The sequence below is a fragment of the Chanodichthys erythropterus genome, chromosome 24 (assembly GCF_024489055.1).
Source record: "Chanodichthys erythropterus isolate Z2021 chromosome 24, ASM2448905v1, whole genome shotgun sequence".
NCBI lineage: Eukaryota > Metazoa > Chordata > Actinopteri > Cypriniformes > Xenocyprididae > Chanodichthys > Chanodichthys erythropterus.
In genome coordinates, this window is record NC_090244.1 from 12,650,979 (window position 1) to 12,672,879 (window position 21,901).

General features: G+C 31.4%; 1 protein-coding gene across 15 annotated transcripts in view; it reads left to right on the top strand.

The window, feature by feature from the left end:
• The window catches only part of mical2b (microtubule associated monooxygenase, calponin and LIM domain containing 2b), a 66,897-nt gene that overhangs the window by 30,552 nt on the left and 14,444 nt on the right, over positions 1-21,901 (top strand). For 2 of the 15 annotated variants that reach the window (XM_067378866.1, XM_067378867.1), the window contains exons 14-29: positions 2,477-2,583; positions 2,671-2,739; positions 2,836-2,967; positions 5,411-5,536; positions 7,532-7,807; positions 8,052-8,156; positions 10,244-10,369; positions 10,494-10,586; positions 11,065-11,169; positions 11,906-12,092; positions 12,207-12,271; positions 13,712-13,790; positions 19,067-19,184; positions 19,431-19,495; positions 19,762-19,827; positions 21,784-21,893. In XM_067378866.1, the coding sequence (XP_067234967.1) occupies positions 2,477-2,583; positions 2,671-2,739; positions 2,836-2,967; positions 5,411-5,536; positions 7,532-7,807; positions 8,052-8,156; positions 10,244-10,369; positions 10,494-10,586; positions 11,065-11,169; positions 11,906-12,092; positions 12,207-12,271; positions 13,712-13,790; positions 19,067-19,184; positions 19,431-19,495; positions 19,762-19,827; positions 21,784-21,893 (1,829 nt within the window). Of the gene's footprint in view, positions 1-2,476; positions 2,584-2,670; positions 2,740-2,835; positions 2,968-5,410; positions 5,537-7,531; positions 8,157-10,243; positions 10,370-10,493; positions 10,587-11,064; positions 11,170-11,905; positions 12,093-12,206; positions 12,272-13,711; positions 16,994-19,066; positions 19,185-19,430; positions 19,496-19,761; positions 19,828-21,783; positions 21,894-21,901 lie in introns of those variants that run through there. The other 13 variants (XR_010893857.1, XM_067378868.1, XM_067378869.1 and 10 more) reach the window with 13 other exon arrangements.

A 21,901-nucleotide genomic window follows, 5' to 3' on the forward strand; every position in this document is an offset into this window, starting at 1 on the left:
TCGCGTCACGCGGTTGCTACAGATTTGTTGGCTGCGCATCCATGATGCAAATCTCCCATTCCACCACATCCCAAAGGTGCTCAATAGTTTGTTTGCAATCACGTGGTTCTGGTGACGCGCGAAATACCAGTGGAGGGCAAGCAGAGAAAATTAGACTGGAAGAGATGGAGAAAAGTCCTTTCTGTGTTGATTTAGAAAGATATAAACAGAAAAGCACAACATGTTGGACGTGATCTTTATGTTATGAAGATGAGACTTTCCTGCCATCGAGGAGGTAGATATAGAGGATGTGAAGCTGCCGTCACGCCGCGTTCAGATCTAGTCTGGGTTTGTTTACATAGCGCTGCCTTTCTGCTAGTGAAGTTAGGGCAGTATTTTTGATTTTCTGTCGCGATTGTGAAAAATTTATGCTGAATCGAGAATTGCAACAGGAGCTCACATCATCGTTCAAAGAAAAAACTGGACAGTGTAATACAATTGTTGCCTTTTATACGTGTAAAAACACGTAAAGGAAGCAGGTTGAGGAGGTGACGCCGTATATCAAATCTAAAGGGGGTCGCACACCGGACGCGTAGCTCGGCGCCGCGCAACGTCGCGCTACGTCTTTAAAATTCGAACGCATATTGTTTTCTATGAGAGTACGCACACAGGCGGCGACATTCGGCGCCTGTCCGCGGCGCCCAGCAACGAAGTTGTTTAAAATCCTGCCGCGCCACACAGCGCCATGTACATTTTACATTAAATGTATATTATATTTCTCTCAAATCATCGTTAATGTACATACTGACTTCACCCAGTCTAAAAATGTATAATAAACTTAGCATTTTCTTTCCTTTTGCTTTGTTGTGCCATTTTTCCATGTACACTAACCTCAGTGCGAAATATTAAAGCATAGGCATGTAACGTTTCCTTGTTGACGTAAAACACTCCCATTGTGCAGCTCTTCTATCAGGAGTCGAGTCAAAATTGAGCTCGCGCGTATATAATGTGCGCGGCCGGTGTGAGATACCTGAGACGCGGCGTGGCGCTGCGCGGCGCCGAGCTTCGCGTCCGGTGTGCGACCCCCTTAATAATGTCACTGATTTAACCCACTCCCTCGCTCAATAAAATAATCACATAGCTGAATGTTTTTGAAAGCGTTGTCTTTGTTGTTGAATCGACTTCTGTCAGCTTGTTAAACATTTATTTATTTGGACATTTTCTACCATATAATGGCTGAAGCAGCAGCGCGTGACACTGTTCTCATGGTAACCAGATCAACATTGTGAACGGAAAACTACAAAACTGAAGTGAAAACACCAAATTATCATTCAGTGGGATAAAATAGCTTATTCTCTTCCCTGCAAACGATACCATGAAGAATGTGGATATTTAACCAAGTCAAAAACAAATAAGGTAAGCAGGTATTCATATTAATTTCAGTATCAGCAGACGCAAAACGCTAATAAAGGCGACGACTTTTAAAGTTAAAAAAAACGATATAAGTTATAAAAAACGGTATAAGTTATGTAAACGATATAAACACCTTCTGGGTTCTTGATTTTAACGATTTGAGCAACCATAAACGACGCAAAACATACGAATTTTGAGTTTTTGATAGGATTCCTATATAGAAAATACACTCCCTGCCCTCCAGTCTCATTCGCGCTGCTGCTGTGACGTCATGTGCAAACAACCTATTGGATTGGGATCTGATGACTGTGGAGGTCATTTGAGTAAAGTAAAGTAAACTCATTGTAATGTAAAGAAACCAGTATGAGATGATTTGAGCTTTGTGACATGGCGATAGGTACACTGTGGTCATAAAGGGATGAACATGGTCAGCAACAATACTCAGGTAGGCTGTGGCGTTTCAGTGATGCTCAGTTGGTACAAAGTGTGCAAGAAAATACCACCACACCATTACAACACTAGCAACTGCCTGAACACGGATTCAAGGTTCAGAAGCTCTTCTGCAGAGTTCGGTTGTTACGAGTGTTATGTGAGTTACTGTTGCCTTTCTATCAGCTCAAACCAGTCTGGCTATTCTCCTCTGACCTATAGCATCAACAAGACATTTTCGCCCAAAGAACTGCCGCTCACTGGATAATTTATCTTTTCCAGACCTTTCTCTGTGAACCCTAGAGATGGTTGTGCGTGAAAATCCCAGTAGATCAGCCCATCTGGCATCAACAACCTTGCCACGTTCAAAGTCACTTAAATCACCTTTCTTCCACATTCTGAGGCTCAGTTTGAACTTCAGCAGATCGTCTTGACCATGTCTACATGCCTAAATGCATTGAGTTGCTGCCATGTGATGGGCTGTTTAGATATTTGCGTTCACAAGCACTTGAAACCGTGTACCTAATAAAGTGGCCAGTGAGTGTAATATTAGAGGTGCATGTTAGGATCTTGCAGGTGTAGTATTTCTTGTTCATTTTCATTGACATAACACACATTGAAGTGTGAGGCTAAAGAGTTTCTGTTCTGTTTGTAGGTGTACCCAAAGAGACTGATGCAAATAATGAAGACTATTCATCAAAGACTGCAAACTCTCTGTACAACTCGATAAATAACACACTCCCACGGAAGAGAATCCCAAAGGTAGCATTTTTATCCTTTAACCAATGTAAACTAAACCTACATCCATCCCTAATGATGTAAAACACTATACCACTTCTTTATCCCAAGGTTGATAAGAAGTTTGAAGACAATGACACAAACAAAAAGAGGAAGAAGGCCAGCAGTCACCTGGAGGAGGTATTATAACTTGCCCTTTTGGTATTGAATGCGTTTTCTTTCTAAATGTTCAGTTTATTGCTTTACTTCCCCTAATTGGTCTGCTTCTTTCCCCAGCTAATGTCCAATCAGAGTGCACCCCCTGTAGGTGAGAGAGAGGAACAGAAGGAAAATAAGGTGCGCTCCATGGCAACTCAGCTGCTGGCCAGGTTTGAGGAGAATGCGCCAAGCTCTGGTTTGCGCAGACAGGTATGGCTCCACATCTATCTTTTTTTTCTATCTTAAAGCAGCAGATATGTCTATCAGGAGACATTTCTACATCTATGGTTCTTAAGAATTTCCAAGATTTAGCTCCTTTATTTTGGAGTATCAGAGTCATCTTTTGTCTTGTAGTCAGTCATTTTCCTATTTCAGAAACTTGGACCCTAAACTGCTCATGTGGTACAGATACTCTGGAGTCAGTAGAACGAGCAGCAGGGATCTCAGATCTAATCCGGCTCCTTAACCGTGCCTGTAATCCCAAATGAATAACTGTCTTTGTGCAGTGAAAGTAAATCCTCTGGTTCATCAGATGCAGAATCTGAGCAACACATGATATTTTGAATTTGGATGCATGACGGTGCATTTCAAAACATGCCTGGTCTTAGATGAAAGTGGTGGTTTGGTCTTAGATGAAAGTGTGTACAAGATTGACATGCTGTGAATTTAGGATTTTTTTTCTTAAGATTGTTGGGCTGTTGGATGAAAAAAGATTTGAATGTACTTTGATAAATGTCTGTTTAGTTTTTTTGTATAATACTGGGTTTTTAACACTTCGCAATAAGTTTGACTACTGAATATTTATAGATTGATTACATAAAAACTAATACAATAATAAAGGTGCCCTAGAATTAAAAATTGAATTTACCCTGGCGTAGTTAGTAATAACAAGAGTTCAGTACATGGAAACGACATACAGTAAGTCTCAAACTCCATTGTTTCCTCCTTTATATAAATCTCGTTTGTTTAAAAGACCTCTGAAGAACAGGCGAATCTCAACATAACACCGACTGTTACGTAGCAGTCGGGATCATTAATATGTACGCCCCCAATATTTGCATATGCCAGCCCATGTTCAAGGCGTTAGAAAAGCCAGTATTAACATCTGGATCTGTGCACAGCTGAATCATCAGACTAGGTAAACAAGCAAGAACAATAGCGAAAAATGGCAGATGGAGCAATAATAACTGACATGATCCATGATTACATGATATTTTTAATGATATTTGTAAATTGTATTTCTAAATGTTTCGTTAGCATGTTGCTAATGTACTGTTAAATGTGGTTAAAGTTACCATCGTTTCTTACTGTATTCACGGAGACAAGAGACGTCGCTATTTTCATTTTTAAACACTTGCAGTCTGTATAATTCATAAATACCATAAATACCATACTGACGCAATTAGACATGCTGCATGACGAACACTTTGTAAAGATCCATTTTGAGGGTTATATTAGCTGTGTGAACTTTGTTTATGGTGTTTTAAGGCAAGCGTGAGCTCCGGGGGCGGGGAGCACGAGAATTAAAGGGGCCGCAGCCTGAATCAGCGCATATTTAATGATGCCCCAAAATAGGCAGTTAAAAAAATGAATAAAAAAAATCTATGGGTTATTTTGAGCTGAAACTTCAGACACATTCAGGGGACACCTTAGACTTATATTACATCTTTTTAAAAGGACGTTCTATGGCACCTTTAAATATGAACAACTGTGTATTTATAAATCAACGTAGATAAATATTTGCTGTAAACATTGTTCATTTTTAATGTATTAAACAGAGTAAAACCTTGTAAAATGTTACCAATGAGTGTCAAATGTGAAATCAAAGATTAGCCTAAAATGAATCAATAGAACCAGTCAGTAAAAAAGAATATCATTCTTAGTTTGTCAGATATTTTATGTAGATATGATACATATTTTTATAGGTATGTATAGTATTTTTTTTTTATTTTTTTTTTTCAAGAAAAAGGTTGAAATCAGAAGACTAAATGTTTTGACTGTAGTTGTAATCCCTTAATGCAGTGTAATTGTGATTTTTCACAGTCAGGATGCTGTTTTTTTTTCTTCTTTTTTTTCCTGCTGGCTTTCCTTTTTTGAGATTAGCAATGGTCATTAAATGTTCTGGCTGCTCAATTATAGGCTTAAAGGATGTAGGTCACTCATGGAGCGTTAATACTCCATAACTGAATATGAACATCTAATGAACATTTTTTTTTTTTTTTTGCTGTGCAGTTGAGAAGTTGATCATAAGCCAATCTGAGGTTTTAAGCATTTCATACCGTTTCATTAATTTGTTCTGCTCTTAAGGCTCATTCACACCAAGGACGATAACTGTAAAGATAAAGATATAGTTCTAAATATAAAAGAATAGCTGATGAACAATAAAAGCAATGACAGCCAATCAGAATCCACCAGAATTTAAAGAGCTTGAGCATTTAAAGTGGCAGACGGCATAACTGAAGCTCATACTTGGAATGGACGCTAATATAGTTATTGTTATAGTTTTCTTCATAGTCATCATTCATAGTGTGAATGGGCCTTTTCACTTGCTTTCCTTTTCCTGTGGCTCTTTCAGCTTTCCTCTGATCTTTTTTTTCTGTTCCATTTCTTTCTGCATCTTCTATCTCCTCTGGTGCAATGTTACCGAAACTAGTCTGAATCTGAGACTGACTCTGTTGCTGACAAGCCCGTATCTCTGGACATGAGTGAAAACCCTCGCTTCGCCAAACCTAAGAGCCAGCCCACCCCCTCTCCGCTCCAAACCAAACCAAAATGGCAGGTATGCTCAGCCAGCGTGCGAAACGTCATTCCGCATTACCCACAATCACATGCATATGATCACATGATTCCACGTGTGTGTTCACTGCTGAGGTGACGCACATCAACGACACATGATTTACATGAGTAGACCGCATCGCTAGATTGACATTGTTTCTAGAATAACATTCCTATCAATCAGTGACTGCGAATGTGTTTTCCGTATTCGGTCATTCCATGTTCCAGTGGATGTTGATCCAGGAACACATTCTACTTGTGTAAATCATTTTAAATTGATGTCATTCATGTGGTATAGTGAATGTGATTTCAACAAGTACATGTTTAATGATCCTGGAACAACATTCTGATCAACCAATCAGATTACAGTTTGTCAAGTTTAGGCTTAAAACCAGGGATTTTGCTTCTACATCAGTGTTTTTCATTTATCATTTCCCTCCTATTTTAGGGATAAGTTATGGTTTAGGTTTATGGCTAGGAATAGGGTTGGCACTGCATTTTCTAGGGATGCACTGATATGAAAATTTTGGCCAATACCGATAATACTTTATATTTGGAAAGCCGATAACCGATATATTGGCTGATAAATATAAATCAAAATCATTTTTGAGAGCCCGATTACAAAAACAAACGTCTCACCATCAAAAGCCATGTCTGAAGCACACAATTATAATGTTCTTATTATAATATTATGCAGCATATATGATAGACTTGGCTGTATGTTGCACTGTATTTTCCTTTTTGAAGTGATTTCAATCATATTTAAAGCAATTCAAAACTAGTTTCTCAGTTTAAGGAAATAATGCATAATATATCGGCTAAATTTTCTTATCAGAACGATAAATAAACACATATCGGTCGATACCGATATGGTGGCCGATATATCGCGCATCCCTAGCAAAATATGTTAATCTAGGAACATGTTTTACTTGGCAAAATCACAGTGACCCATGTGATATGATTTTGTCAGAACATTTATTTCAAATTTTAGGGATGCACCGATACATGCATCTATATCAATAGGCCAATAATTATTCTCACGTTATTGCTGATAGTCAAATTATACACTTTTTAAATTTTATTTAAAAAAAATTAAAACAATTTAGTAAAATATTTAATTTAAAATGTTTAAAATAAAATGTAATAAATTAAAATAATTTTTTTATATAAATTTAAAACTAAAATAAATTGCTACAAGTAAATTTAAGCATCACAACATTAAAATAATGAAAAATGGATATTCATTTAGAGATTTGAGATTCATTTTAAGAATTATTAAATTATTATTTAATATTATTAATTTAATAATTTAAAATAATTATTTTAAATGACTACATTGTTAATGTTTTAACAGATTAAGTGCCAGCAAAAATAATCAAATGTAAAAACAGAGGAAAGAAGCACGAACAATTAAAATATTCCAATATCTACCATTATGATCATTAAAAAAAAAAAACTGTAATATTGGCCGATAACTGATATGGCTCTTAAATTTTATTTAAAAAAATATAAAAACAAATTTAGTAAAAATATTTAATTTAAAATGTTTAAAATAAAATGTAATGAATTAAAATAAAATTTAAAAATTATATTTTTTTATAAATTTAAAACTAAAATAAATTGCTACAAGTAAATTTAAGCATCACACCATTAAAATGAGGAGAATGAAAAATGGGTATTCATTTAGAGATTTGAGATTTTTTTTAAGTGTTATTAAATTATAACTAATTATTATTAATTTAATAATTTAAAATCATTTTTAAATGATTAAATTGTTACTGTTTTTACAGATTAAATGCCAGCAAAAATAATCAAATGTAAAAACAGAGGAAAGAAGCACGGACAATTAAAATATTCCAATATCTACCATTATGATTATAAAAAAAAAAAAAACTGTAATATTGGCCGATAACTGATATGGCTCTTTTATATCATGCATCCCTAATAATTAGTGAATCTGGCTTCAACTTTGCCCAAATTGTCACCTGTGTCCTTTCAGCCATCTCCTTATCTAAGACTGCTTGAATCCCACACGGGGAACGAGACTCACGAGCACACAGAAATCCAGTCCAACTACAAAAACACTGAAATTCCCTCAAGTTATCAAACCAGCGAGTCTCGTCCAAGATCTCCTCACATTCCCTTCAAAGTGCTCCAGTCGGTTTCTCACCTGCCCTCATCGACGGCAGACCCCTCAGATTCACTCCCGCCATTCACACCAGCCCTGGGCGGGATGTTGCAATGCCTGCAGAAGCTGGAAGAGGAAGTCAGTCAGGTGAATGGTGCGATGCATGAATCCAAACCTATTACATTTCTAGAATAGACAAATTAAAACACTTTAAAAGCTGCATAGTAACGCCCTGGCAACCACCCATAACACAATAAAATAATTTTATTTTAAAATTCAAAATTCATTTTAAAATGCATAAATACATTTAGATTATTATTATATTCATGGTTTTACTTTCCTTTTTGTTTTGTGATGCTTTCTGTCTCATTTGCCTTCGAATTATTTGCAGAGAAAAGTGCAGGCTGAAATTTCTAGACAGTTCAACAAAAAGAGCATTAAAGAGCGAGCTCAGCAACTGAGCTGTCTGTTCACTGGCAAACCACCTCAACCTCAGGTGAAACGCAAAGAGCGAATCACTAATATTAGAGCATGATGGTACAGCCCTGCTTGCTGTGTGTTCACAAAACCTCAGTGGCTATTTTAATTTTTAACAAGTGAGTATGCAAACTGAGTGCTTTTGGTCTTTGGCCGGACTATAACCTCCATATCTATAACATTTCATCTTGGACTCAGTTAGTTTGGCCTTACTTGACCTCATGAGGGATTTTTCCTCTCAGAGGTTGAAAGAACTTCAGAGGAATAAGGACTTAAATATGCCAGCGTCTTTCTCTCCATGCTTTATTTACAGTGACCTTTCCTTTTTCATCCCGACTTATATAATTATTGAACACAACAACTGAAGCAGAAGAAGTTTGAGAACAGTTTGTTTGGTCAGCACGCTTTCATTTCAGCAGAACTAATCAGGAATGCATAAAATAGGCATGTTGCGGTTGGACGCTTTTCTGAATGGAGCCCTCTGTTCTCCCTTTCTTTCGCTTTTTCATTCGCTACTATAGAGACCAATATGATTATTTTAAGATATGTATAACTGATGGTTACTTAACCAATAATATTATTATTATTATTATTATTATTATTATTATTAACCCACTAATATTATTGCAATGTTAATATTAAGCTACATTTGAAAATTAAACTAATTGTTTATTATTATTTATTGTAGAATTGTTTGTTTATATGTATGTAATATAACAATAAATATTTAAAGTAATACTTTATAATTTCAATATTAGCTACACAGTAACAATAGATTATTACTACTAGTAGTTGTAATTTATTTATTTTAACAATAAATATTTAATATTAGCTACAATAACAATATTTTTATTTCTAACAATATTTAATGCAGTACTGTAGCATTAGCTACAATAATAACTGATTAATGTTGTAGTAGTAGTAGTAGTGTTCATTTATATATGTATATATTATAACAATAAATATTCAAATATTGTCTCAATTCAATATTAGCTACGTAATATTAATAAGATTAATTATTATCATCACTCCTAATATTTTTAGTAGTTATTTATTTTAACATTAAATATTTATTATAATACTGTATTAATACTATTAATATCTACAATAATAACAATAAATATGTAATTTAATACTGTAATATACGGAAGAGGATTAGGGCCAAGCAATAATAAAAAATAAAACCATCTCGAGATTAAAGTTGTTAAAATGTTGAGAATAAACTCGTTAAACTACGAGAAAAGTCATTAAATTATGAGAAAAAACATAAAATTGAGAAAAAAGTCTAAATAAAATGTTGAGAATAAACTCATTAAACTACGAGAAAAAAGTTGTTAAATTACGAGAAAAAACTCATAAAATTTCAAGAAAAAAGTCGAAATAAAATGTTGAGAATAAACTTGTTAAATTACGAGAAAAAACTCGTTACATTTCGAGGAAAAAACTAAATAAAATGTTGAGAATAAACTAATTAAATTTCGAGAAAAAGGTCGAGATAAAATGTTGAGAATAAACTCTTTAAAATAACGAGAAAAAAGTCGTTAAATTACGAGAACAAATTCGTTAAATTATGAGAAAAATGCCATTAAATTATGAGAAAAAAGTCATTAAATTACGAGGAAAAGTCGTTAAATTACAAGAAAAAAGTCATTAAATTATGAGAAATTCGTAATTTAACGGCTTTTTTTCACGTAATTTAATGACTGTATTCTGAACATTTTATCTCAATTTTTTTTTTTTTTTTTTTTTTACGAGTTTTTTCTCGTAATTTAACAACTTTAATCTCGAGATGGTTTTATTTTGTTATTGCTTGGCCCTAATCCTCTTCCGTAGTAATATTAGCAACAATAATAACTGATTCTTTTGTTGTTGTTGGTAGTAGTATACTACTACTACTACGAGTGTAATAAAATCAATAATTACATTATATTATTATTATTATTATACGAGTGTAATAAAATCAATAATTACATTATATTATTATTATTATTATTGTTGTTGTTTTTTTATATCTGTCCTTTTTTTGTCATCTTTCATTGTTCGGTGCCTGAATAATATGGGGGTTGCATTTCTTTTTTTCTTCATCTCTCTGCTGTCCTCACACAGGCAGATGAAACTCCTCCTGCTGTTTCTTCTCCTCCTCCTTCTAAAACTTCCTCAGTCCACACTATCACAGAACGCTCTACTCTCTCCTGTCTTCTGTCTCCTGTTCCTTCAGTCCAACACAAGCAGGTAAAACATCATGTGATTAGTGGTAATTTCAGGAGCTCTCAGACCATCACAGAATTCAAACGCTCAGTTTGTGTTAGAGCCTGAAAGTAATTAACGTTAAAAGGCATTTTCCCATTGGTTGTAGTGCAGTGAAGATTCAGAAACAGAGCTGAACCACGATAAACACGCAGATCGCAGTGAAATCAGACGTGTAGAGTGCCTTGACCCCTCCAAACAGGTATTCAAGCTGCTGTGTTGTGGACGTACGTCCTTACTGCTGCCTGAATTAAAATGAATTAAAAGCAAAACAACAAACAGACCTTAAACTTGCATGACATAAACATTCTTGATGTTTATTTTGTATGATTCAGAAAATTAATTGACTTGTAACCAGGGTCAGGTTGCACATTTCTTGCACGATTTCCAGGCATGACAATTTTTAAGATGTTTTAAGATGTACTTAAAGGGTTTTTATTGCTTTATGTCCCTATAACATGGAGAAATGAGATGGATGTAAAATGAATATTTCTATATAATATTCTCTAGTTAGTAAACAATTAAAAGGGGCCATGGACATATGACCCAGAGACCAAAAAAATGACTCTCCACTACAGTTTTTCCACTTTTTTTTTCTTCTTTTTCCTGATTTCCATTTGCATTTACTTTCTATTCTTTCTTTCCTTGCTTTTCATCATCTCTTCACTACTGTTTGCTAGAGAACAGTGGGGAAGGTTTCCTCTGCCATTGGGGTTAAAGCAGCTACATTGGCCATCTTGTATGAGACCGATCACAGACCTAACAACCCTTTTACCCTCTCGCTGGTAAGCACCTTCCGTCCCGGGACAAGATGACAATGTTTGTTTCTTCAGGCTACAGAATCCTCAAAAATAAAGAGGAGACTTGATGTTCTTTTTTTCATGTGAATCAGAAGTCATTTCATGTTCCCAACAAAGATTGTCTCTATTGCAAAGTTACAGCCGCAGGATGTAGGCCAACGTCATGAGTTTTTCTTTCATTTCTCAGTTGTTTTTTTTTAATGTAAACAGATGTGTTTAAATCTTGTGATCTGTAAAAAGGGGAAAGAAGCTTGAAAAAGTGCATGTTCTTTTGCTGACGGCCACAACTTTGTGACATTTTCTAAGTTAAGAGAGTCTTTGTCCACAGAGAGAGGCCAGAAGGTGTGGAGAATCTGGGGCAGAAAAGCTTTTTGGCTCATTTTTGTCAGGAAATTACTCAATCCTTTAGTTTAATCATTGATTTATTGACTGATTTAACAGAATATTATGGCCTTTTCATCTTGTGTGATGGGTACACTGTGAAATTGACCTGCAAACTTGTATTTGTGGTCTTTTACTTCAAGGACTAAGTGGTTTCCTAGTAGGTTTTGCCCTAATTTTCCATTAAAACAGCTGATCAGTGCAAGTAATATGGCAAAATACTTCAGCATGCCATTTATTTTTATGTCCAATCTCAATGTAGTGTATCAGAACGGTATTGTAACAGCTAAATTTTTGGTATCCCTTTCCCCATAATTTCATAGATGATGTTGTGTTTCAGACCAGCATGCGGAAGGAGTTTCCTCCGGGTCTGGGCGGCAGCGACACCTGTCACTTCTGTAAGAAGCGTGTGTACATAATGGAGCGACTCAGTGCGGAGGGATACTTCTTCCACAGAGAGTGTTTCCGCTGTAACATCTGCAGCTGCACGCTGCGTCTGGGTGGTCATGCCTTTGACTCCAACCAAGGTACGTTATTCATGAGGATTGAATTTATAATGACGTTTTTATTCATTCGACTGCTATAGTATTGAATAGAGAAAATTGTTTACTTATGAATTTTTTTTTTTTTTTTTTTTGCAGGCACTTTTTACTGCAAGTTGCACTTTTCTCAGCGAAAAATCAGCAGTAGGCATCGAAGAGGAGAGGTAATGTTAATATTTTTTTATTAAACAGATGTGGTCAACCAATAAGTCAGTTATACAGTTTAGAGTTCATTATGCAAAAATATTTGACTGTAGAATGCTGCGATCAGAATTTAATTATTTTTTTAAATTATTTTTTATTTTCACAGCATAATCTTTTTTTTATTTAATATCAAATGAGGCACACACAAAATTGCTGACATTAAGTGAACACTATTATAATAATAATAATTATTATTATTATTATTATTATTATTAATAATAATAATAATAATAATCTAGATTTAATGTATTTATTAATCTATGATTTAATAATAACAATAATAATTTATAATATTTTTCAGTCATGTTGTTCTAATTATTATTATTATTATTATTATTATTATAAAATGAAAATATTATCATTGTTATGCTGATATTATTTTCTAGTATTATAAAATTATTAGTTAATATCAGCATAGCATATTTTAATTTTTTAATAATAATTTATGATAGTTATAATAACAATATAACTGAATAACAATTATAATTAATTATTAGCTATTATTATTAACTGTAGACAACACTAATTTTATAATACTATAAATATAGTTGTTTATTAATAATAATGCTAACAGCAATAACAATAATAATAATCTAGATTTGTTAATAGCTAATAACTATTATTGTTATTCAGTTGTTATTATAACTATGATTTATTATTATTATTATTATTATTATTATTATAAAATGAAAATATTATGCTGATATTATTTATAGTATTATACAATTAGTTATTATTAATAGTAACAGTAGTAATAATAATAATAATAATAATAATAATAATAATAATAATAATAATAATAATGTAGATTTGTTAATTATAATAACAATAACAATAGCTTAATTAATAATTATTATTCAGTCATGTTGATGTTGTTATTTATAATATATAATATATAATTTATTATTAGTATTCATGTTATAATTGTCATTTATTAGTATTATAAAATAATATTATTAGCATTATATTATTTATTATGCTTATTATTTATAATACTATATAATTAGTAATTAGTAAAATAATAAGCAATATAATTAATTATAGTTATCATTATTCTTATTAATATCAACAATATTAATCTAAATTTAATAATAACTTATTGTTCAGTCATGTTGTTATTTATTATTACTATTATTAATATATCATTATTATTTATTGCTATGATTATTATTAGTCAGTCATGTTATTATAATTATGCATTATTAAATCACTAATATTAATAACCACTTGCAGTATCCTTTGCACATTAAGTAATTTTAGATCAAGTTACATTATATATTACATTATACGTTACATTATATATTACATTACAAAAGTTAAAGTTATATGTAACTTCTAGTGTATTGTAAATATTACTGTCCTCTTCTGTATATTTACATCATCATCATTACATCACACAGATCAACGGAGGCAGCAGACCCTCATCCAGTGCTAGTACTGATTACACGGCCACCGACGGCCTCCGCAGCCAGCCCTCAGGTACCCTGACTTCCCTTATTAGGAAAGGTCTGCACTGGCCACTGCACGTGGGCCGCACACTGTTCGGTTCGCCCCGCCAGCTTGCCCGCTGGATGTATAAGGCGGCCCAGGCCGTAGGGCTACACATCAGAGAGCGCCAGGAGGACTATGTATTCCTTTATGAGCTGCTGAGTCTGGGTGTGCCCTTCATATACGTGCTGCATGAGATCACAGGCCAGATGAGCCGAGAGGGCGTCGCTCCCTCCCCAGTGAGCATGATGGAGTCGCTCGAGCAGTACCGGGCACTCCGACCGACTTAAAGGGGTCTCGGTACTGCTGGACTGACGATGGAGGGGGTTTCTTAAACACTGTAGACCGGGTCAGTCCCTTAAACTGCGATGCTTAGTTTATTTGCCTATATTTGTTTTTTTCTCGGTACATTTGACAGTATTATGTGATTTGTACGAAAGCTAGATTTTGTTAAAGGGATAGTTCACCCCAAAATGAAAGTTCTGTCATCATTTACTCGCCTTCAAGTTGTTCCAAACATGTATAAATTTCTTTGTTCTACTGAACACAAAGGAAGATATTTTAAAAAATGTTACCAAGCAGTTTTGGGGCACCATTGACCTACTATGAAAATCGATGGTCCCCCACATCTGTTTGGTTGATGTTCTTCAAAATATCTCATGTCCAAGAGAAGAATTTTTTTTTTACAGGTTTGGAACAACTTAAGGGTGAGTAAATGATGACAGGATATTAATTTTTTTTTTTTTTTTTTTTTGGAACTATCCCTTTAAGCATCTTAAAGAGACAGTTCACCCAAAATTAAAATTGTTTACTCACCCTCATGTCTCTTCAAACCTTTCTTCTGTGAAACACAAAAGATGACAAATGAAAAGTGGTTTTGCACATACAATGAGAGTCATGGACAAAAACATTCAAAAAGAAGAAAGTCATTCAGGTTTGGAACGACTTGAGGGTGAGTAAATGACGACACAACTTTCATTTTTGGGTGAACCGTCCCTTTAAGCTGCAACTTTATTGGCCTACAGGGTTTAAGAATCATTCAGTGTTCGTATATTCATCCGATTAAGATCCAAAGCTGATCAACTAAGAGCACTTTACTGAGAAGAGTTTGCTGCTCATTCTAACTGCCTGTTAACGTTACTGCAACGTTATAGTTTGCATCTCCCCTTTTGTTATGTGCAATGGAAATGCCAAACAGTATAAAAATGCATTTTGATGACTTTGTAATGAAGACATATGATAGGCTTTATCTTTTTTTGTTGATGTTGAAATGTTCATTATTTTTGTAGTTAACGGCTTTTTTTCTTTTCTTTGTGATGTAATGCAAATAGTCTTTATTGGTGAAATGCATTGATATGTAATGTAAAAGTGGAGGAAATTGATCAGCGTGAATAGGGTAACTTCAATCAGTGTTAAAACATTCCACTAAATGTGTGGTGTAAAGCTTTAAAAATGTGTTTGTTTTTTTCTCGCACTGTTTTATCAGTGTCTAAGTGTACTGAACATGCATAATTATAGTTCTTCTGCAAAATTCACCGATGATTTTTAGTGCAATTTCTCTCTTTCTCTTCATATTTCATTCTTCCCATCCTTTCCCACATCATACATAGTCTGTTTCAAGTTTCCAATGCTCCAACCTCTGATTGGCTGAACCGTGAGAGCAGGAACGCGATTGGCCTGCATGGGTCAGGTGATCGGGTTGTTTGGCTTCGCACTGGCTCCCTGCATATCCCTTAACTCTAATATTAACCCCACTTTTGTGAATGCAGCATGGGTCTAATGTATGAACATTTGGTCACAGAAAGACGGTATTATGTTTGTTTGTACCCAGAGCTAACATACTAACAGAAGTGCGCTTGTACGCTTGACTATCCCAGCATGCTTTTTGAATGCGCTTGTTTTTCTAGTACGCCGCGTCCCGTAAAGTAACCCCCCTTCTTGTTTCTCTCCGTGTTTTGTCCTCTCTGTTGCAGAGGCTGCTTTACTATCCCAATCCCATGTAAGACCACTTTCTTGTTCCTTTTCCTAAAAACAAACTGAGGTCGTCATATAAGAAGACTTTAGTTTTGCACAATTTTAATAGTTTTTTTGTAAATTTTAGCTTACTATTTCTTGTATATTTCACAATGAAAGACTGTATATCGTAATTTATAACATATTTAAAGTCTGTAAGCATAAAATAAATGCATTTTTAAATCTAAACGTTTGTTTCTGCCTTTTTGTCTGCCGATTCACTGTGTAACCCACAGCCGTCCCAAAGTGTTTGTATTCATCAATGCGAATGCAATGATGAAAAATTCAATACATATATTTTACTGCCAAGCAATTAATATGAAATGTAACACAACTATCACAGTCCAGAGCTCAATAACCCTATGCCAAATATATTCACAAACATAACCCTCCCTGTTTTTGTTTTTTCACACTTTTTAACTTCACATCCCACGGTTTAAAGCATTGGAATGTCAACTTTTTTTTTTTTGGTACATACATCAGACCCATTTCAAATTATGTCTGAGTTCTTATATTGTCCCACATATCTTGGTTCTTTTGGGTCTTTTCTATCCTGTCCTTTTATCTGCTTTTTGGTGACTGAACTGAACTCAAATTATACAGAATAATCATGAAAAAAAGACTAAATTAATTTAACCGTCATGTTCTGTTGAGATTGACATACATTTGAAAAAAAATACCATTATAACCTGACACAGATATATTTATCAAGATATTAAAATGTCCTTGTGTCTCTTACACACCAAACAGAGCATGAGGGTTGAATTAATTGAATTTATTCATATCCATGCATTTTCACGGATATGAATAACATCTTTAAAGAGCTCCTGCTCTGTCTTTAACTCATTTGACACACAAAAAGTGCAGTATTAAGTACAGTATTCAGCATATATATGACTATTATGGAGTATTAGAGGGAAAGAGAGCTAAATCAAAACAGCCGTTCATAAGGAGTGTCTCTCGAGGTTATAATGTCTGATTTACATTAAATAAGAGATAAGAAATTAGTTCATATTTAGGCATACCATCATACCATTTACAATAGCATCATCTAATGATCAGTGACCTTTATATTGTCATTCAAACAGGAATTCAGCTTTTACAAGACATTTAAATAGCCATCAACTAAAGTCTGCATTTAACATTTTACAAGTTATAATTTAGTTAGAAATGTACTTTTCTAGGGATATGTGGTTTATTATTATTATTATTATTAATAACACATAATACCATATAATAATTCAGTTATCAATGTAAATATTTTAATAATTTGCTTTATTATTATTATTATTATTATTATTATTATTATAGTACAATAATAATGTTACTTTTTCTTTATTATTATTATTATTATTATTATTATTAATAATAAGGATGATTTCAGTGTTGCGTTGTATAATTATCATTATCATTATTATTATTATTAAGGACTATTAATAATGATGATAAATAAATAAAATTAATAAAGTAATTATTAATAGTTGATTTGTTATGTGGTATTAATAATAATATTAATAAAAATAATAATAATAATAATAATAATAATAAATTTAAGTAATTTAATAAATGTATTATATGGTATAATAATAATAATAATAATATAATAATAATAATAATAATATAATAATAATAATTATTATTCAATTATTTAAATATTTTAATAATGTATAATTTAATAATATATTTTAAATATTTTTTTTCATTTATTATTATTATTATTATTATTATTATTATTATTATTAATTAATCATCATTGTTAATACCACCTAATAATAATGATAATAATGATGAAAATTAATACATTTATTATAATTAATAATGAAAAAGTAGTAATAAAGTAATTTATTATTATTCTCAATAATAATAATAATAATAAATTACACATTTTTTACTTAATTTACTTCATTACAACACAACCTTCAAATCAATTATTAACTTAATTACTTTATGAATTTACTTCATCCTTATTATATTAATAATAAAGTAATTAAGTTAATAATTGATTTGAAGGTTGTGTTGATAATGATGCAAATTAATAATGTAATTTATTATTACTACTACTACTACTACTACTACTACTTCTACTACTACTAATAATAATAATAATAATAATAATAATAATAATAATAATAATAATAATAATAATAATAATAATATTATTATTATTATTATTATTATTATTATTATTATTATTATTATTATTATACATTTATTATTATTATTATTACTATTATTATTATTATTATAAATAAGGATGATTTCAGTGTTGCGTTGTATAATAATCATTATCATTATTAAGGACTATTAATAATGATAATAAATAAATAAAATTAATAAAGTAATTATTAATAATTGATTTATGTAGTAATAATAATAATAATAAATTTAAGTAATTTAATAAATGTATTATATGGTATAATAATAATAATAATTCAATTATTTATTTAAATATTTTAATAATTTATAATAATGTAATATAATATATTTTAAATATTTTAATAATTCAGTTCATTTATTATAATAATAATTATTATTAATACCACCTAATAATAACGATAATAATAATGATTATTAATAATGGAAAAGTAGTAATAAAGTAATTTATTATTATTATTATTCTCAATAATAATAATAATAATAAATTACACATTTTTACTTAATTTACTTCAGCATTACAACACCACCTTCAAATCAATTATTAACTTATTTACTTTATGAATTTACTTCATCCTTATTATATTAATAATAAAGTTAATAATTGATTTGAAGGTGGTGGTGATGATGATGATGATGATAATGTAAATGAATAAAGTAATTTATTATTAATAATAATAATAATAAATGTATTATCATTATTATTAAATTAATAAAATAATTAAAATAATAATTGATTTGAAGTTTGCTTTGTATAATAATAATTATCATCATTATAATTGTTATTATGCAGTATTAATAATATAATAAATAAAATTACTAAAATAATTAAATTAATAATTGATTTATTATGTGGTATTAATAATAATAATAATAATAATAATAATAATAATAATATCAATAAATTTTAGTAAGTAAATTAATAAATGTATTTATTATTATTATTATTATTATTATTTATTATCATCATTATCATTGGTTGTGCTGGTGATGTACAAATATTTTAAAGGTTCGTAGTCACTTCTCAGCAGAGAGAGCATGATAGCAGGGGTCCCGTTTCTGAATTGAGTTTGTCACATGTGTGTGCGTGGACCCCGCAGGAGCCGAGTCAGACTCCAGAACTCAGAATCCACCCAAGGCTCTGTCGGACCCCAGCGCTCCGGCTGAGAGTCCAGAGGTGCAGGCCCTCTCAGACTCAACAGAGCTCATAAACATGAGGTGGGTTCAGAAGATTCACTTTAAATGTGAAAAAATGAATTTACCATGACAAGGAGCTTTAAAATGTCTCGACCCATATGAGACTGAGGTTCTCTGTTATTTCCACTTTATCTAGAGTGAACATTTTTAATATTAATAATTATTGATTTACTAAAAATGTAATTATTATATTAAAAGAATCATTTGTGTGAAAGCTAAATACATCCCGTCTAATACCGCATGTCCTTTATGTGCATATTGTTGTAGTGAAGTCAAGAAGCCTGATCCTGCAGATTCTGCACCTGCATGTCCTGATTCTCCACAGCAGAAAGGTCAGTGAGAATATTTCACATGATCTCATAATATTGCCTTTTAATGGCCCCAAAATATATTTGGACATGCACTTTAAGGACTTCAAGTCCCATATCAAAGTGCCCGTCCCTTTCATTTACATATTAAGCATGGCTATACAATTTACGGCTTGATTTTTGGGAGCCATGTTCACCTGTGGGTTCTGCTGGCTTCTCGTGTGTCTTTTGAATGAGGTTAATGATCAATGTCGCTTTAAGCATTCCTTTTGATTTCCTCTTTTCATCAGTGAAACGCTCCACCAAAGGAGAAACTACCAACAAAAACAACCTCTGGAGAAAGAAAATTCGATCCAGTAAGTCTCATTCTCCTAGTGTTCCATGAAAAAACAACAGCATGGGAACCTTCATACACAGCAGAAGTGTTTTCCTTCCCATTGAGCTTGTGTCATTGACTTATTTTTCTGCTCAAGGTTGTTAAAGAGCTCAGAGTGTCTGTGTGTTGAATGAACACGCTTGACCTTGCTTGCTGTGTTGGCTGTGATGTCAGCTGCCACACGTGCACTAATCTGAATTCATGCGTTCGATTATCCTCTCTGGATTAATATCAAGCGTCATACGTGCTCTATTTATAACTGAACTGGACTTGCCTGAGCCTGAGCACATGTTCTTCATTATTAGAGCTCAATTTCTTTATTTTTAGCACTCAAATTAATTACTGACCTGAAAGCAGAGCTCTGAAGGCTGCTGCGGTACAAAAGTAGTTGTTGTGACAACTTTACATAAAGCTAATCTCTTTTGTTGATGCTGGTCATATCCACCCTGTCCTCTAGAGGGCGCTGTGGCTCTGTTTCACAGCTATTGATTGAGACAATACAAAAACACTTAGTGCAGGCAAACATTACAATCTGTGCTGCAAATGTTGAATGTGTTGCACTATAATATGTAGTTATTAGCATAATTTAGCAACATTTACAATGTCAGTTTCCTTGCAAGTATAACTTGGACAAAAGGGATGAATTAGAATTATTAGAATTTCACTATTTATTTTGTTTCTAATTATTATTATGTGATTTAACAACAACACCACTAACAACAACAATAATAATTTATTATTATTTTTTATTCATTCAATTATTATTCACTTAATAAATAGATGAATAATAATTGAATGAATAAACACCAACAATTATTATTATAATAATTTATTATATATATAATAATTTATTCATTTAATGAATTTTACTATTGTTTCTAATTTGAAAAAGTTATAAGTTATTGTAGTAATAATAATACTTGTTTATAACTTTTTTAAATTAAAAAAATAGTGAAATTCATAAAAATAAAATAAGTTAATAATTTAATAATTATTTCATGATACAACAATAATAATGATAATAAATTAATTATTTATTTAGCACTGAAATAAATGTATTATTTTTTATTATTTAATATTTATTTCTTTATTATTCATTTATTAACTTAAGCAATAAGTAGTTATCATTTAAAAAATAAATTATTATTTTTAATGTTGTGATTTAACATAATTATTATTATTTTATTAAATTATTCTTAATTCAATTCTAATTCACTTATTTATTTTATGAATTTATTGTTTCTAATTTAAAAAGGTTATTATGTTATTGTAGTAATAAGAATAATAATATTATTTTATAATGAACTTATAATAACTAATATCTTTAAATTAAATTAAACCAATAATATTACATTTAAATTTAAAATTTAAATTAAAACAATAGTGAAATTCGTAAATAAAAAGTAAAATAAATAAGTGAGAAATTTAATTAATAAAATAATAAATAATATTAATAAATTAAAATTAATATAAATTAATAATAATAATAATAATAATAATAATAATAATAATAATAATAATAATAATAATATTACATGATTCAACAACAATAATAAAAATAAATTAATAATTTATTAATTTAGCACTGAAATAAATTGTGCTGGTGATGTACAGACATTTTAAAAGTAGGTAGCTATTTCTCAACAGAGTTTGCTTTTATTATTATTATTATTATTAATAATAATATTAATAATATTAATAATAATAATAACTAAAATGTTTATTAAATTGATTAACTATTTATTGTTAAAAAAAACTATTATTATTATTATGTGATGTGGTAGCCATTTCTCAACATAGATAGCATGATTATTATCATCTATTAATTTAATCATTATTCATGTTTTAATTATTATTATTATTATTATTATTATTAATGTTCATTAGATCTGTGAACACTTATCAAAACCCTTCTGTGCATCATTTCCTCACTCAGCCCTGCCCCTCGTCCTGCTTAAGAAATTTCACAGTGGAAAACCAGACGATAAAACTGATCCCCCTGGCAAGGACGATGGAGACTCAGACTTTGAGGAGATCCATGAATCGGTAAACAG